Below are 18976 nucleotides of genomic sequence, written 5' to 3'. Positions count from 1 at the left end.
ATATTTTACTTTCAGGGTGTGAAGGCATATGTTGCAAGCGACTTCTGCGTTCCGGATCCAGAACATAACACGATATCACAGTTCTCACATGAGGTTCCTTGTTATTCCGCGGTGACTTCACGCGAGGATGCACAAATGCATGGATAACCAAGAATATGACATGAGAAGAAAAGCGAATGTCCGGGCAAGCGAAAGGAAAAGGAGAATGCCACAAATGGGATGGAATGGGTAGAGATATGGCACAGTGACAAGGAGTTACAAAGCCATTTGAGGTATGGGGTGACACACAATATTTTTACACAGATGTCATATTTTGTGTGAATTTAATACATTTAGTAGAATGTCTAAAATGAGGAGCTTCATAACTTGTACTTTTCTCCAAATATAATTAGAATGATCAAGTCAAGGAGGATGAGGTTGGCAGGGCATGTAGCACGAATGTGGGAGACGAGGAATGCATATAAGATATTGGTGGGAAAGCCAGAAGGGAAGAGACCACTGGGAACACCAAAGCGTAGGTGGGTGGACAATATTAAAATGGATCTTAGAGAGATAGGATGGAGTGATATGGATTGGACTGATCTGACTCAGGAGAGGGACAAGTGGTATAGAACCTTCGATTTCCATAAATTGCTGGGAAATTCTTGAGTAGCTGCAGAATTGGCGGCTCCTCAAGAAGGGCTCAACGCCATGAGTAAGTAAGTAAGTAAGTAAGTAAGTAAGTAGAATGTCTAAAAGACTGGTGAGCCGGCATAGCGTAGTCGGTATAGTGACCGGTTACGGGCTGGACGACCAAGGGATCGGAGTTCGAGTCCCAGTAGGCTCAAGAAATGTATTTTCTGCACGTCTTCCAGACCGGTTCTGGGGTTCACCCAATCTCCCATCCAATGGGTACCGGGAACAATTTTCTCGGGGGTAAAGCAGCAGGGGCGTGCAGCTGACCACACACAGCCAGCTAGTGCCGAGGTCAAGATAATGTGGATCTATACATCCACTCCCCCATACGTCTTAATGGCGTACTGCTTAATTAGTGAAGCACAGGACAACTTTACCTTCGCCTTATCTGAGACTGAGAAACAAGTCGAGAGAGTATGGATCTGGCAAAGCCTTACAAATTATGAAATTACTGATGTTTCTCCCAGTGGGGACACCAGTAGCGGTAGCGTAGTTGGTTGAGGCACTATGCTACAAGCCGGAAGGTCGCGGGGTTCAATTCCCGATGAGATGGATTTCTTCAATGTAACTAATCCTTCCAGCCACATTATGGCCCTGGGGTCGACTGAGCCTCTAACAGAAATGAGTACCAGGAATATTCCTGGGGGTAAAGGGTGGCCGGCACGTAAGGTTGACAACCTCACCGTCATCTGTGAGCCGATTGTCTAGAAAATGTGGAAGCCTCAACATCTCACAACCCTATGGGCCTCCACGGCCTGTTACAGGGATACCTTTCACCATTTTAGTGATCTCAGAAGTTGACAGCGCGTTATAAAATAACGAGAAACAAATTAGAATCCTAGAATTCTTCAACTAAGGTTTCTTTTGCATGACAAACCTTCGAAACTGGGAGACGTCACTGCGACGGCGGAGGATGAAGGCGATAAATACTTTAGGATTTCCATGTCTCTGCAGTTATTATGTCTTTAAAGCATAAACGTTGCCAGAGACAAGGGATAGAAACCCTACTTAAAATTATATAAGTGAAAGAAATAAATATTTCTCTACATGTAATTTGATCTATTTGTGAAGCAGAAATATCCGCTCAAATATGGATTGAAGACATAAACGAGTGAACATTTCCACGAAACAGATCCGTCATGCATGCTGACGTCATAGCGAGACGAGGGTCTGACACAATGATAGAAGACTACTTTGCTGATGTCGCGCACTGAATCCGTGCTGACTGTCCTCGATTTCATGAATACGTAACCAAGTTATTCTGCAACACGCGAAATACAACAAGGGCTGACACGCAACCAGAGAGAGCCAGAATTACATAGACGGCTTTTAAATTATCACACTCAACGAGCGCCAACGCTCAGTGGATATGCAGCAGTTTACACGGCAACTTTACGTCATCAGTTCCTGTTAAAATAATTTTAGAAAGGAACGAGAATTGGGCTGTGTTGGGTCTATGTTAGAGAGAGCAATGGGAATGTCTAAAGCATGTGAAGGTATGTGTCGCGTATTTTTCCTTACCACGTACAAACTTCTCGTTATGTACGCTTGTATCTCATGGCTGCTACAAGCGCCCACACTCTACCTCTCCTGTTCCACTACGCAGCCCTACCTCCCCTCTTAGTGCATCCTGTTAGCCGTGACGTTAACAGTCAGGCGGTATACGACACTACGTCACGTAAGTGACCTGTCACTACTCATGTTGTTGCTATAGAGACGCGAAACACGGCACAATAGCCAGGCCAGAATGTTATAAAATTAATCACATCAGCCCCACTTGCCGTTGTTCTCAACGTAAAATTTGCTCATAATTTTGCAGCTGTGTTGTAAAAGACATATACATTCTCGAAGTCCTAAACACGTAGAACAAACAATTTTTGTATTTCTATTTCTTTTTCCTTGGCACTACAGCCCCAGCGGGCCTAGGCCTACCTCCATGAACTTCTCCGTTCACTTCGGTTTTTCTAGATCTTACACATTCGGTAGGACTCCTTGGGGGGGTGATTAGCTCCTCGCAAGGCCTCTACCTATACACAAACACAGAAAAACGCACACAAACTAAACATCCATGCCCTGAGTGAGATTCGAACTCACGATCCCGGTTTCCAAGCGAGCGAAGACAGTGCATGCCTTAGACCGCTCGACTACCGTGACCGGCTTTGTATTTCTATACTTACTTAAAAATTATCAATTGATTCTTAATTAATTTGTCTATTATTTCTGAAGTTTTCGTAGCGCATTTGGTTTCTTAATTTACCGATAAAACATGCTAATTTATTATACACTCAAACACAATACGCCTCCCTTAGATTCTCTCTGTCTTCTTTTGTATTTGCTATTTATTATTATTATTATTTATTAACTACCTTTTACTGAGTTAAATGTTTCACCAGATATATTATTTTACTATGGTTTACTACCTTAGATATGAAAAGTAGTTAGATGAATAGATGTTCTCAGTTGTACCAGCAGAAGTGTCTTATTTTGAAAGCTAGTGAATTGCAATATATCAGGCAAGGGCCTCTATGTTGTGTCACGTAACCAGCGTACATGGGTCCATCTTCTGTGATATAACGCCGCGTAGTCTGCTGAAAATCAAACAACGTTTCTGAAAAATATGTCGCCTCCAACTTCAAGTCGAAGAATAAGCCAAGCAAGAATACAACATGAAACAGGTTCCTCCGAAACGTCAGATGATTTTCAACTACACGGCGTCATATCCGAGAGATAGAATTGGTAATAACCACCGCTGTGATAACTCCAAGCCTTACATGTTTACTATATGTTCGAAATTCTAAACATGAAAGCATTTACAAGATAATTCTCCACAATTACCTCAGTCACACAAGACATTATCTACACACGTTAGCTTTCAGTTATGGTGGAAGTGTATAATCGATATATCGAAACTCTGCACCTGCTCTGTTGCAAGCAACCCAAGCACGTTACTCTCCAGTCAATCAATTGGCGGGGGGCGGCGGACGTAGGAGCGGGTTCCGTGCGAACTATTTATGAATTCGTGAGAAGCAGATCACAGTAACATAATTAAAAAAAAAACAATATATAAATTTGGGAGAGACATACAGAGCAGCGCTTTCAGAGACCCCGGAAATATCTGAAACGTTATGATTCCTTCAGTGCTTATTCAGAAATTGTAGTCAGAAACGAGAGATTTGTTTAATATGTACACACGTTATAAAATCTATTATCGAAAGTGTAAATTATAGTCTACGATTTTCAATGACAAATTAATACACACGCCACTGAATATTCCTTCAACTAACTTGGCAGAGGAAGAGAATGGCGATATGCTTGCAGATTCACACAATATTTTGAACAGTCAGAAGAAGTGAATCTTTCAAATAGTAAACGTGCATAAGGTTAGTGATGTTATACAGATTGAGCCATTAATACTTGAAATTAATCCTAGTGACGTTGAGGATGTTGCTGAAAATTAGGGAAGTTGTAAATCGCCAAGTATTGATCTAATTCTGAAAGGTAGGATTCAAGCATAAGGTAAAATATTACATTCTGAGATTCATCAACTCATTAATGGGGGCACGCGGTAGCATGGCTGGTTGAGGAATTATGCTACAATGCTGAACGTCGCGAGTTCGAGTCCCGATGAGTTTTTTTTTTTCCCAATTTACCTTATCCTTCCTGCCGCACTATGGCCTGAGGTCGCCTCAGCCTTTAACAAAAATGAGTACCAGGAATCTTCCTAGGGGGTAAAAGGCGGCAGGCGCGTAAGCCTTACAACCTTACCGCCATCTTTGAGTCGACTGTCTAGAGAAAATGTGGGAGTCTCGACGTCTCACAACCCTGTGCGTCTTCACGGCCTCTTATAGGAATAGCTTTGTCCTTTTCACCTCTTTATGAAATTATTAATACTGTCTGGAAGAAGGAAGAATTAGAGTCTGTTACTGTACCCATTTACAAGAAGAGTGGCAACTGATACCGACACTGCAGGAATTATGGAGGCACAGCATCGCTATCAACTTCATACTAAATTTATCCACCATTATTCTGTCAAGGTTAAATTAACGGGAATCATGAATGTGGAGTTCGACGTAACAGATCAACTGCCGACCAGACACTGGCATTCGTCAGATACTGCAGAAAAAATGGGTGAACAATAAGGTGGTACATCATATGTTTATAAACTTAAACAAGGTGGTGACCCAGTTAAAAGGAAAGTTCACTGTAAAATATTATTTTTTTTTATGAATTGTATAACGACGCTGTCAGTAGCTACAGGATATGAAAATTAAGAGCAGAAAGCAAAGGATATATCGGAAAATATTCCTTTATACAAGGTGGTTCAAATATGACAGGGACTGATTTGTGTGTTGATAGGACCATTCGCTCTGGAACCAATTACCTGAAGATGTTTTAGGGACTTCCTCCTGTAAATCAAATAATTTTAGAAAAAATGGTTAGGAAAGCGATAAATGAGGTGAACTGAAGGGGAAAGGTCAGTGCATGAGTCCATGAAGATACGAAATGTTACTGTATTAGCGTAGAACATGTCATTTTCTTTTTTATCAATATCACAATTTATTTATTATTATTATCTCAAGTATTGTATTGGGAATTGTGTTTGTATTGTAACTGTAAGTGCAGTTGTAATGGTATTCATTGTGTGTAGTATGTGACCCTTACTATTGTGTAAGATAATATCTACTATTGTGTAGTTTTGTCTAGTTTTGTGTCCTGTGCTTTGTTGGAGCGTGGCGGGTTATTCTGTGTGTTGTGTCTTGTTGTATTATCACTGCCATCGGGAAAACCCCCATTTTCAGCCAAATAAATAATACTAATAATAATATTAATATAGCATAGAATGATAAGGCGATAAATGAATTATGAATTGCAAAGGATTTGAAAGGAAGCGATCGTGGCCTAATAGAGGTATTAACCCGGAAGTTGCTTGAAGAGACTAAGGAATACCACGAAAACCTCAGTCTAAACAGCCAGAGTCCTCGCCCAGATTTTAAACCGGCAACCTCCGAAGTATATATCTAGTGTTACAGGTATGATAACCTGCTCGGTTACAACATTTTATTGAGTTCAAATTTCCCATAAAACGCCGGTCACGGTAGCCGAGCGGTCTAAGGTATGTACTGTCTTCGCTCGCTTGGAAACCGGGATCGTGGGTTCGAATCCCACTCAGGGCATGGATGTTTAGTTTGTGTGTGCGTTTCTCTGTGTTTGTGTACAGGTAGAGGCCTTGCGACGAGCTGATCACCGGCTCAAGGAGTCCTACCGTATGTGTAAGATCTAGAAAAACCGAAGTGAACGGAGAAGTTCATGGAGGTAGGCCTAGGCCCACTGGGGCTGTAGTGCCAAGGGAAAAAAATGCCCATAAAACTAGGCGAGCTAATTAAGCTGCGATTAAATGAAACCTATGGTAGTAAAGTCCGTATAGGTAAACATTTACTGATACGTTGGTCTGAAACAAGACGATGCTTTATGGCTATATCTTTTCAGTTTCGCTATAGAATGCGCTCTTAGGTCGATCCAATAAAACTTGGAAAGACTGAAATCGAATGGGACCATCAGCTTCTGGTGAGGTTAATTTGGTGAATATATGTGTGTGTGTGTGTGTGTGTACATGAGTGAAATGCTGGTATGTACAGGTGTCCGGATGAAAGATATCCAAAATAAAAAATTTATATCTCAAAAACTAATCGTCATACATGTATCCGGTTTGTCATCGTAAAGGAAAACTCTGAAAAGTTTTTTACGCCCTGCTTACGCGCATGCGCCGCCACATTTCTGGCAACATATTCAGAATCACCTGGACAAAGAAATGACTGCGAGGTGGATCGGCAGAAATGGACCAATAGCTTGGCCTCCGTGGTCGCCACATTTATCCCATTGGATTTTCTCTTTTGGGGTTTTGTGAAGAACAGTGTCTGCCAGGCTAAGAGCAACGAGCTGCAACACCTGAAAACCCGCATAAGGGGTGCTGTGGCTACGGTAACACCAAACATGCTTCCAACAACGTGAGACGATGTCGACTATCGTCCGGATATTTGTCGTGCCACCAAGGGAGTCCACATTGGAATTTATTGAGAAAAATATACGAGTATACTCATAAAACTTTGATAGTTTCCCTTTGTAATGCTGTAACCCATAAATGTGTATAATAAACGCTTTCTGAGATATTATTATTTATTTTGGATACCTTTCATCCGGACATCCTGTATTAAAGGTATTAACTGTTATTAATATAGGTCGACCCTACTCAAATGAAGCATGAACATCGTGTTACAAATAATTATGTACGTAACAGTTTCATTATTCTTTCAATTTTTATTCTTATTCTGACCGGCTGAAGGCGTACTGAACACTACTTTGTTTTATTCTCCTTTCTGGCCCGTTCCGATATAGAATTAATCCTGAAGGTTGTGACCAGCACAGGGATAACTTTACCTCAGATCGGTATGATTCCTTGGAAGGCCACCTCCTTAATGGTCAACACAAAACAACAACAACAAAAAACTCCGTGAGTCGAGTGACCGCCGCTTGTCGGCGAACTTAGTGCCAACTTTAGCCGATAGAGGGTGTCGCGTGGTCTGCGCAACGAATACCCACGGTCGTTATTTTCGATTTTCTACACCGGAGCCGCTATTTCCTTGAAATATCTCCTAAATTATCCTCGCGAGGCTAAGTGGACCCCGTTACAGACCCACTACTTCTCAGAAAATCTGGTAGCGCAGGGAGTTGAACCCGAACTTCTGGATCTGTAGCCAGGAACTCTGACCACTAGACCACAGAGGCGGTCTTCAATGCCGAATAGTTCAGTTAAAATAATCTTTGGTTATGCGCAACTGTCAAAACCAAGGAGGAATGCATTGTAGCAGAGATGATGTCTGAGAAACTCTTTGCGCTACGAACTGCACAGGACTCTCCATTCTTGTTTCATGTGACGAACTATCATACGTTCATTTGTAGACATGAAACCGGAACAAAACAACATATGAAGGTGGCGCTTACTTGAAATTGCGGCTGTCTGAGTGTTCCGGAAATGGGGCAAAGAAGGATAGTTGGAAACGTAAAGGCGTAGAAAGAAAAGAAAAGAAAGTAAAGGGGAAGGGGGAAATAGATTGCTAAGACATCCTTTATTCTCCTTTTCTTTCTGTGGCTGTCCAGAGCATTCAGTGAGTTTGGCACGGCTTCAACTTCTGTGGTGACAGGAAGAAGCAAAAAAAAAAAAGTCTTTGATCAAGAACTTCGCAACACGATACAAGAAGCATTCAGAGGATGTAGAAATCGACAGACTAACGAGTCTTCCTTTCGTTCCTTTCTTCTTCTCTTCACCTCCCTTCGTTCATTTTTTCTTTCCCATTCTAACCTCTTTTTTGGTTACTACATTTTTACTTATTTAACTTGTTTCTAGTATTTGAACACTTCGCACCGAAATTCAATCAATGCATGTTAGGATTTTTATTATGTTTTCTAGTCCTTACAATAGCACTATATAAAATTAAACACACAGACCTACCTACTACCTACCTACCTACCTACCACTCGGCGCTACAGCACTGGGTGAGCCTTGGCCTCCTCTACAATGAGCCTCCAGAATACATAGACATAACTATATTTTCTGAGTTATATTCCAATTACTTGGTGCTCTTCACAAAGACAAATAAACCTTATGTGGAGGTTATGTCTTTCCGCCGTTGTGTGGACCCCTGTGTGCGCCTAAACCGGCGGGCAGATTTTCTTAAAATTCTATACGGAATATTTCATTAAAAATTTCCGGATCATTTCGATTTTCAGTCACACTCATCAAACATAAATCCTGGCTTATGTAAGGTCACAAATGGACTATTCCATACATCCCTTAACCTATTTAACACATACTGTTCAAAATTGATACAAAAGACTGCTGCAGGCAGTTCCGCTTTTCGGCCATATTGATTTACGACAAAGTCTAGGTTACTCTTAGGTTACTTAGGGACAGTAAACAGACATTTCCATGTGCCCCATTAACCGATTTACAGCCTTTGTTGAAATTTTATATGGGAAACCTCTATTAAACATTGCCAGACAATTCTGATTTTCAGCCATACTGATTTACAATAAAGCATAGATGCATAAGGACATAAATATAATTTTCCTCGTACCAGAAGCTCATCCACATATTTCGTTGAAACAGAATATGGAATAGTTTCACTCTGTAGTCTAATTGGTTGGGGTACTATGTTACAAGCCGAATGGTCGCTGGTTTGATTCAAGATGATATCATTGGATTTTTTCAATTGACCTAAGTCTTAAAGCCGACTATGGCCCTGGGGGTCGACTCAGCCTCTAACACAACTTAGTACAAATTAGGGGTAAAGGGCGGCCGGCGCTTAAGGCTGACAACCTTACCGTCATCTGTGAACCGAATGTCTAGAAAATGTGGGAGCCTCGACCTCTCACAGCTCTATGGGCCTCCACGGACTGTTACAGGGATAGATTTCTCTTTTTCCTTTCTGTAGCTCACATTTTACTGTTCCTATTTTTAAGTGCGTTCAATAAACTTCAAAGAACGCCGTTTGCAACTCTCTGTACTACTTTATCGAACACACTATTACAAACATTGTTAAGGCGCGTCCACATTACTCGTGCTCGTGCTCGTGCTCGCCAGGTTTGTGCTCGTCGGAAGACTCGTCTGGCTTTTACTTGTGCTCGTAAATCTTCGTCCACACTACTTCAGTTGCTCGCCAGGCTTCGGCAGGTGAGGATCCGTAAATTTACTCGTAGTGTGTATAGGCTGTAGTCGTATTTTAATTTATTGGCTACAGTTTTTAAATTAAAATTTTAAAATTTGCTTGTCTCGTGACTTGTCATATCGTCCACATTACTCGCGAGCATAGCGAGTCACACGAGCACGAGCACGAGTAATGTGGACGCGCCTTTACAATTCTAAAGTCGGTCATACTGTGTATATGCATTACTAAGGAAGCTGGGAAAGCAAGTTGTACTAATTCACTGCTCTGAATAGCTTCAAGAACAGAACTTTGGTCTTCCAATTTGCTTATCATCTGGCATATATCACATTGAAAATAACGAGACATCAAGTCAGCAGACACCTAACGCTGTGCTAGTGATAGTCCATATAACTTTAAAGCCAATATATTGGACTCAGTTCGATCCTCGAGCCGGAAGCACATTAAAGTCTCTTGGAAAAGAACTGGGCCCGGTCCAATAGGATTTGCTGCAGGCTTGTTGTATGGAATGGAACAGACTGAGCGAAAGCAAGACGCTGCCATATAAACATTTTACGATTCTGGCTACGAAGTTTAAAACAAGAGCAGTAACTCAAGGACCCTAGGTCACATTTGTTATCATCTACTGAACATCTGCACCACTGAAATTCTATGCAGACAGATATTACTACGTATTGTGAAGATGAAGTGAGAAGTGTGAATGCCGCCTTTGCCTTATGAGCTCCCGTGCGAGCAGAGGAATCTGAATACTTACACACGTTTGTTGAACCTGAGGTTCTCGGAGGCCTGCAGCTTCTTACTTTCTGGCTTTGTTTAACCTTCAACCCTAAAGATGTAGGTGATATATTCCTCCGAAACGTTTGGATTTTTCAGAACTACACGGCGTTACAATCAAAATGACTCATTCCATTACTAGATCTGCTACAAGTGTATGTTTTTTTTATATGTGTGCATTATGCCCAGGCAAAGGTTAATCTGACAGTCAAATATTGAGTTTTTCTTAGTACCTTTTTCTTTTAATATTCGTATTTCACGTTTCATTTATACTTTTATATATCACTGTAGAGATTTGAAAGCAGGACCTCTCGACTAAAGAGCAGAAGTGTTACCCAGAAGAACACACTTTCTGTACTGTATGAAGGAGAAAGCCTAAGGAAATCATAATTTGAAACGTTTTCCTGGATGTTACTTGGGATTGTATACACACACATGCACAGATAAAGCTATCCCTGTAACAGGCCGTGGAGGCCCACAGGGTTGTGAGACGTCGAGGCTCCCACATTTTCTCTAGACAGTCGGTTCACAGATGGCGGTAGGGTTGTCAGCCTTACGCGACCGCTGCCCTTTACCGCCGCGGAAGATTCCTGGTACTCATTTCCGTTATGGGCTGAGTCGAAGTATTAGGTCAGTTGAAAAAAAATTCCAATGACCTCATCAGGAATCCAATCCGAGACCTTCCGGCTTGTAGCACTGTGCATCAAACAACTATGCTACCGCGTTCCCCATATATATAGAAAATTGTTTCACGTCTATGAAGTCACTAACTTTGAGGAAGAAAAATGTTTGAAAACAAAAGGCACAGGAAACTACAGGCCCAAAGAGGAACAAGCAAACAAGCAAGCAATTTATGATGATAAACAGCGATAAACTTGGAGAGTTATGCAGGACATAATAGTATTGGTAGGACAGCGAAACAAAGGAGGCAAACAATTCACGCAGAAGGAGATGGGAGACATTAACATGGATTTTAGCTAGACAGGTTTATAGGAAGACAGATGACTGAAACAGGTTCAGGATCGTATCAGATCATAGGCTTTAGCATTAGGGGCAGGAAACCTGCAACCAAAGCCAAGTAATATCGGATCTCAGAGAGCCAAAATGAATGTCTCGGCTTTTCTTAAGAAAATTGATGACATATTAAAATTAACGCAAACGATTCTCACGACAGGTGCAGCATCAAATATTAAGGTACTCTGATTTTGGAGCAGTCCATTTTCACGTGGCGAAGTTGAAAATCTACGCCTTGGACATTTCCATTAAGAAAATTTGTTTTCTGTCGTTTATTTAACGATTCTGTCATTAGGGGATGGTTCAGATAATATCTCGTCGAGTGATCGCACGAAAATCGATATACAATTGGAAAAAATGTGGGAGGAAGGGGCTGTGGCCTTATCTAAGATACTATTCTAGTATCTTCCTAGAGGAGCTGAGTAAAACCACGAAAGCCAGGATGGTGGGGTTCCGGCTGAGATTAGAACCGGACACTTTCGGAATATAGGTTAGAATCGACAGCCTCGGCCTCTACCCTTCTTGTGTAGAAGGGCGACTGTAATTAATTAGTTTGGCAACAAACAGAAGAAACAAAAATCAGTTGTTTTAGTTCGCAAGCCAACTATACCGACGGAGCGACCGCCGCTTGCCGGCGAAGTTAGTGCCAACTTGGCGGATAGTGGGTATCGTGCGCAACGGATCCCCACGGACGTTAATTTCGGTTTTCTACACCGGGGCCGCTATTACGTTGAAATGGCGCCTCAGTCATCCTCACGAAGTTGAGTGGATCCCGTTCCAGACCAACTACTTCTCAGAAAATCTGGTAGTGCCGGGAATCCAACCAGGACCTCTGGACCTGTAGCCAGGAACTCTGACCACTAGATCACATAGGGGGTCATTAATTTGGTAACATGTTATGAAACTGAAATAATCGAAACAAATTTATAGATATAAATTACCCCAAAGGAAACCTTCTCAAACTCATTGTCTGTTTTTACTAACAAAAGTTCCTACAATCCGAAAACATTCAAAACGATTTTACCTGTCGATCAGAATATGGCTTAGGGAGTTATTTTCTCTTACTGGAGGACAAAACGAATCACGGAATATATAACTTTTACAGAATTACTTTTCAGATTGACGTTCGTGTTAAAGGAACTTAGGAACAGGGCACGGAGAAGAATATCTGGACGTAGGATGGAGGCTGTAAAACACTGCTTCGTCAATGTTTCTCTCAGCAATAAAATGTTTCGGTGATGAGATCATCGAGGATGAGATGGACAGGGCATGTAGCACTCGTGTACACACATTCAGTAGGATATGCTGAAAGAAAGGGACTATTTATGAGATCTAGGCACAGATGGGAGAATAATATTAAAATTAATCTTAATACAAAAGGGCGTGGAAATTGGAATGGATTCATTTTACCCAGGGCTAGATGCAGTAGCATGCTCTTGTGAGACTAATAACAAACTATTCATAATATTATATTTTAGTATCCTATTGCATTGAGGTATAACTTATAGACTTGCTTTCGGTCTATAAAGCAACAATATTAATTTAACAGCATTAATCCACAAAATGTTCGTCAAATGTCTAAACACGTCATTAAAATTATTAAAATATACGTACATTTGGCGTTCGGGCTACATGTTTCAGCAGCATAGGGCCATCTTCAGGCAACACAGCTACTAAAGGACTCTACTGCACTGCGCACTTGGTCAAATATTATTCATTAAGGCACGTACTTTTTTGTTATTATTAACTTCTTTGAATTCTGATGTTGTAGGATGATTTTATGTGATGATTTTCTTCATATCTTATATACTGCGGATGTTTTCGTGACCCATTGGGTGTGCCGCTCTCTCAGCTGTGGGTATCTAGTGCTGTTTTGGGTTCCTTGTACTTTGTGTTGTCTGAAGATGGCCCTATAAGTCTGAAACATGTAGCATAAACACAAAATGTACACATATACTTTAATAACTTTAATGATATTTTAAACATTTAACGAACATTTAGTGAACTAATGTTGTTAAATTAAGTAATATTGTTGCATTATAGACGGGAAACAAGACTGTAAGTTATAATACGGAACCCTCGGTTACTTAAGAAAAGGGAATATCTTGACTAGCTTCGTGATTATTATTTTTTATATAAGAACTCTGCTAATGGCGTTAATTCCGATTACAGTCATTTGTACTTTTATAGAAAAATAAGTGTACGTAGGAACACACTCCAAGTCTCTACGATCTCTACAGTCACACAAACAGGTTTGGGAATCTTTTGGAATGCAAAGCGGCATCAGTTCAAAACAGACGCTTTTGAGGGAATGGCTGCCAAAAGTCAAAATACTTTCTACGTTACTTATTATTTGCTGTAAGGATTTTTGTTTTTAAATTCGCTTAGTGGGGGGTGGAGTCCAACTGGGTCCACTCGGCACGGCGGCCAATGATTAGCCTATTGTAGCCTGCCCCGAGTGATTATGATGATGGAGAATTTGGTGGACTGAAGATTGGCAGGGGAAACTGAAGTACTCGGAGAAAACCTGCCCCAGTTCCACTTTGTCCACCACAAATCCCATTTGACCAGACCCGGGATCGAACCCGGGCCGCCGCGGTGGGTGCTGTAAGGTTACTGTAATGCGTTTGAACGTCAGCGTTGGACAAAGCCATTAACCACTCGAATTACTAGTACCATTACGAACGTATTTCTATGGGGTTTTCAGCTTAGATCTCAGAATTCAGGAAGAAAGACAGGAGTAAAGATTATCAGCAGTTCTGTCAGTGAATGTTTTATATTTTGCACAAGGGCCGCCCAGATAATATAACTGCAAACCATGGCAGCTTGCTATGAATCTCACGTGACCAGACCTCACGTCCAAGCAATAAAAAATAGACATGTGTTGCAATTCTTCCATCAAAGAAAACAAGTCATTCTTCAAATTAATGTCATTTATGAATATGTGAATAGTTATCATTTTGAAGGTTTTAAACCATACAGGACTATTAAATTGCATATTGTACAGAAATCAGTGATTCAGTGATTGAGATTAGCTTTTTCTAAGGGGCCCAATTGAATAGGTGTCTCCCCCCCCTCACTCGAGCACGGAAAGAGATCCAGTTTCCGAAACGTTGTGTTTTCTGTTTTCTAGAATGCCAGACGATGGAAAGCGTCAAAATAATTCTGTGTGTTATCAAATCTTGTTTATATCCGTTTTGTGTACATCAGTAACCCCGTTTTAGAGGCTTTTGGCACGCACATTTGCTATATATAACCTAAATACAAAAACTGTAAATCAGAGATAAAAAATGCTTATGTGTAAGCATACTTCATACGTTTCTTCCAATTTTTTATGTAAGTCAGTATATACAATACAGTGAATATGTCGACATGTGTCGTAGGGTGACCAAAGCAGGAAACTCCCAACTTCTGGTAAACTAGAAGAAAAGAGATTAAATATTGAGCAGTCAAGATACTTCCTTTCCACCAAATCACTGCACACAGAACAGGGAATGCAGGAATATTTACCGCACCTAATTACTCTTGCCGGTAATACGTGGTGCGTTCCGTATATAATGCCTCCTATTTTTTTGTGTTAATATGTAACGTCTGAACTGGATGTTGGTGGTGTTGTAGTAAAGGTTGAACCTTCCCGCCAATCTACTGTTAATCTGGTTGTCGTGCGACAGATAGCGACAGCAGAGCAGTCTACCAAAATGGCGTCTGACATAGAAGTGCGTATGAAAGAGAAATGTATTATTGAATTTCTCACTGCCGAACAAATTGTACCCATTACATCCATCGACACTTGCTAAAGGTGTACGGAGACAATACAGTGGATGTCAGCACAGTGATTCGGTGGGTAGTGCGTTTCAACAGTGGCGAAAGTGAAGTGCACGACAAGCCACGCCATGGGCCTCCTTGCTCAGCCGCTATTCCTCACAATGAACAGCGCCTCATCCGAACAGATCACCAGATAACGACCAGGGACTGTCAATTCTGAACGCTACAAGACGAAGCTGACTAAGCTGAGAGCCCGTATTCTCCGAGTCAGGCCAGAGAAGCAGACAACCTTTCGCTTGCAACACGATAACGCTAGACCCCATACCAGTCTGGCTGGACTGTCCTACCACATCCACCTTATAGCCCCGGTTTAGCACCTTCAGACTTCCATCTCTTTGGGCCTATGAAAGATGGACTACGTGGGCAACATTTTCCAGACAGCGATGCTGTCATTGCAGCTGTAAGAAAGTGGCTAGCCTCTGCTGGAGCAGACTTTTACGGGCGCGGCATACAGGCTCTTGTTCATCGCTGGCAAAAGTGCATAACGAATGGTGGTGATTATGTGGAAAAATAGCTGTAAGTAGCTGAAATCTTGCCCTATTTAACTGCCTTATTATGATTTCTGTATCTGTTGTAGTTTTCTTTAAAAAAATAGGAGGCATTATATACGGAACGCCCTTAGTACGTCACATAGGCATATACGTATTGTAGCATGGATGGCCAGAGCGTTTCAAGGCAACAACCTGCACACGAACTTCAGTCGCGTAAGCGCACTCAACAACAGGATGAATGTTTATACACGTAGTTCGTTGTTTTAAGCAACATTCAGCGCGCCAATGGGTTAATGAGTTGACTAACATGTGACTGGTTTGATAAACACTCCTCTACAAAAACAGAGGCTGTTTCCTGTGTGGTCGGTGCGGAGGCTATATAACGTGAATAACCCCAGCAGTGCAGTGCAGTTCAGTCGAGCTCTCGGTGGAAGATAGCCACGGAAATTTCGTCATGTGAAGACTTTGTATGTGATTAGAAGACTTTATTCATGTGTAATATTTGGGGTGATTTGAAGCGCCTGTTCCTGTGTTTTCACTGAATTACCAGGAGAGGACTAGTGAGTGTATGTGTGTGAGACAGTGAATTACGTGTAAAGCATGGAACCAGCGAGAGCGCTGTAATTAAACGTAATTAAGAAAGGCTGTAATGAAAGTGCTAATAAATCCAATCAACGGAACTATGTGGAGAACACGTTTTCCTCGTCACGCGTACCATTCTACACGTGACAGTATATTGGGAATGTCTACAGTGGAAAACAATGTTATTCGTGCATGGAGGTCAATATCGACAGCCCCTTCGGACCCATAGAGCCTATGGCCTGACTCACACAACATTAGTTTCTTATACTTTGGCACTAATCTCCTCCTATACCGTGCTATTTCTCGTGTTCAGAGTTCAAGGTCTGGGTGAAATCCCATCTCGGACTCAAAACTGACCGTGCCTATGTCCTGCAGGAAAGCCTACAAACCATCTTCGTCTTTGGGTGCTCAAATGTGTATAATTTTCGGTATACGACCTTCACTCATTAGAGTGGCGTACTTTATTTTAATAGCTCTTCCAGCCCATTCAGGGCCCTGGTCTCTTATTCAGTTCCATAATCATTTTTACAAACGGTAGGACTCCTTGGACTAGTAATCAGCCCGTCGCAAAGCCGCTACCAAAACACAGGACAATACAAACACAGAATAAACGCATACACAGATACCCATGCCTTAAGTTGAATTCGAACCCACGATCCCAGCGTTCGAGTGAGCGAGGACAGTTCATGCCTTATACCGCGCGGCAACTGTGATAGGCACAGTCGTGTACTATTTTTTAAGTCGTTTAGTGGGGGTGGAGTCCAACTGGATCCACTCGGCACGGCGACCACTGATTGGCCTATTGTAGCCTGCCCCGGGTGATTATGATGATGGAGAATTTGGTGTAATGAAGATTGGCAGGGGAAACCGAAGTACTCGGAGAAAACCTGCCCCAACGCCACTTTGTCCACCACAAATCCCACTTTACCAGACCCGGGATCGAACCCGGGCCACCGCGGTGGGAAGCCAGCGACTAACCCGCTTGAGCTATGGCGCGGCCCAGTCGTGTAGTAACTTCATCAAAAGAACAAACTAACCAATCACCTGCAAGTATGTAATTAATTATCTGGTAGGATAACCTCAAGGTCATAACTGCTAATACCAAAGCCGGTCAACCAGTTTTGACAACACTGTACATCTCTCAAAATTTATTCCACCCTGAAAGTATTCCAAATATACTGACTTTCATACAGTCACCGCACAAGGCGCCTTGCAGATCTCGCCTCCAGTATCTTGACTTCAGTTTGCCTCTATTTCTTTACACTACCGAATTTTGTTAGAGGTTCGCATGCTACGCAGTACGCCCAATCACTAATTCCCTTTGTTTATATGCACTGCGATATGCCTCGGGAACTTTTACTAGTCATCATTATTCTCGGCGCCAAACATTTTACCGTTCCTGCACTCTCATCAGAAAATATTTAGATATATTGCAAATTTATTACGCTACAGAGACAGCCATTGTATTTGGAGAAACATCGAATTAATGTGTTTAAATTAACATGTAGGCGTAATGTACACAGAGCGCCGGAGGTGCAACCACATTTCAAAAGAGAAGATCAGACAGTAGAGGGTGAGACCACATTCTCCAAAGAAAGAAGAAAAAAAAAGCATGGCGACTGAAGTAAACATGATTATGCCCAAGCTGAAACACGGGTGATTCAAAATTATTGTCGGGGTTTCCGTTTATAGGCCATGGAAACCCCGACAATAATTCAGAATCACTCTGTGTAACAAGAAATAAACATACATGTACATCGCGGCAGGACACACTTTAATGTGGGAAATCAAAGCGATAAGGAAGCCGTTCCTACCTGCTGGTGTCCGTCCCTCAAGATGACATGCTGGGCTGCGGTCTCTGCGAGGATCCTCTCTGTCGATGTGGGTCGTGGTACTCCGTCCAAGGACGAAACCTCCTTCAGCTGTGGCGGAGATGGCGGTGGAGGTAGCTCCTCCTCTGTACTGTACCGCGTTTTCTGGAACACCGACAACATACACTTATTGTCATTCGTGCATTCATCGGAAACAAATGTCATATTCGAATAGTTATCGAGCCAGCGTCGGGTATGTCGGTAAAGTGTCTGCCTTGCATCTGGAAGGTGCCTGGTTCGAATCTCGTCCGAAGAAATGCTATCCACAGACCATTCCTCTTCCCTCAGTTGGCCTGTGCAAATCAGGGGTGTAGTATCTTAAAATAGGTCACTGACGCTGCCTTTCATACTCCCACAATCAACCACTTATCACTCTGCCATATCTCATTCAAGGCTACATAATCTTGCGGTTAAATCAAACGCAATAAAATGATTGAATAAACAACAGTAGCAACTGAGGAGATAACAGTACGATTAGACACTGTACGTCATAATAACTAAAGTATTTATCCAGCATGGAGCATATTCATAATGATTTCTTGATTATTATTGTTTCACTACGCCTGCTCCTGGTTTCAGTACATACACCCCACCATAATTAGAGGCGGTATATATTAATTGTGTTTTGTTTATTGTTCCTGAGAAGTTTAACAATTAGGGGAAGGTTGCTATCGATGGGCCACTTTAACAAAACGCTCCTTAAAATCGTCAAATTTGGGAATTTTAGAGTTTTGTACATGTTAATGTAAATATTACTTTTCATACTACACATATCTAGAAGTAGACGTTGCAATTATGAAAGGTTAAGTAAATATTGGGAAAATAAAAATAAGTGTCATTGGCCCAATGAAGGAAACCGGTCGCCTTCATTGGGCCGGGGAGTTTCCATGAATGGGCCGGTAGCTATTTTATTTTTTAATACAGTATCGCCTTAATACAAGTCAGTAAAATGTTTAAAACTATTTTGAGCATGATTCGTAAATATTAAATGCTGATTAGAGACCAACACAGACCACAGAAAATA

The 18976-nt window shown here is 41.7% G+C and overlaps 1 protein-coding gene across 1 annotated transcript in view; it reads right to left on the bottom strand.

Moving 5' to 3' along the window:
• The window catches only part of LOC111864055 (disks large 1 tumor suppressor protein), a gene marked incomplete in the record, with an annotated part of 824637 nt that overhangs the window by 449325 nt on the left and 356336 nt on the right, over positions 1-18976 (bottom strand). Inside the window, 1 exon segment of the mRNA XM_033751308.1 lies at positions 17896-18057. Coding sequence (XP_033607199.1) covers positions 17896-18057 — 162 coding nt within the window.

The sequence above is a fragment of the Cryptotermes secundus genome, unplaced genomic scaffold (assembly GCF_002891405.2).
Source record: "Cryptotermes secundus unplaced genomic scaffold, Csec_1.0 scaffold655, whole genome shotgun sequence".
NCBI classification, from domain to species: Eukaryota; Metazoa; Arthropoda; class Insecta; order Blattodea; family Kalotermitidae; genus Cryptotermes; species Cryptotermes secundus.
Note: the sequence above shows the minus strand (reverse complement) of the source record. Positions and strands in the feature narration are given on the sequence as shown.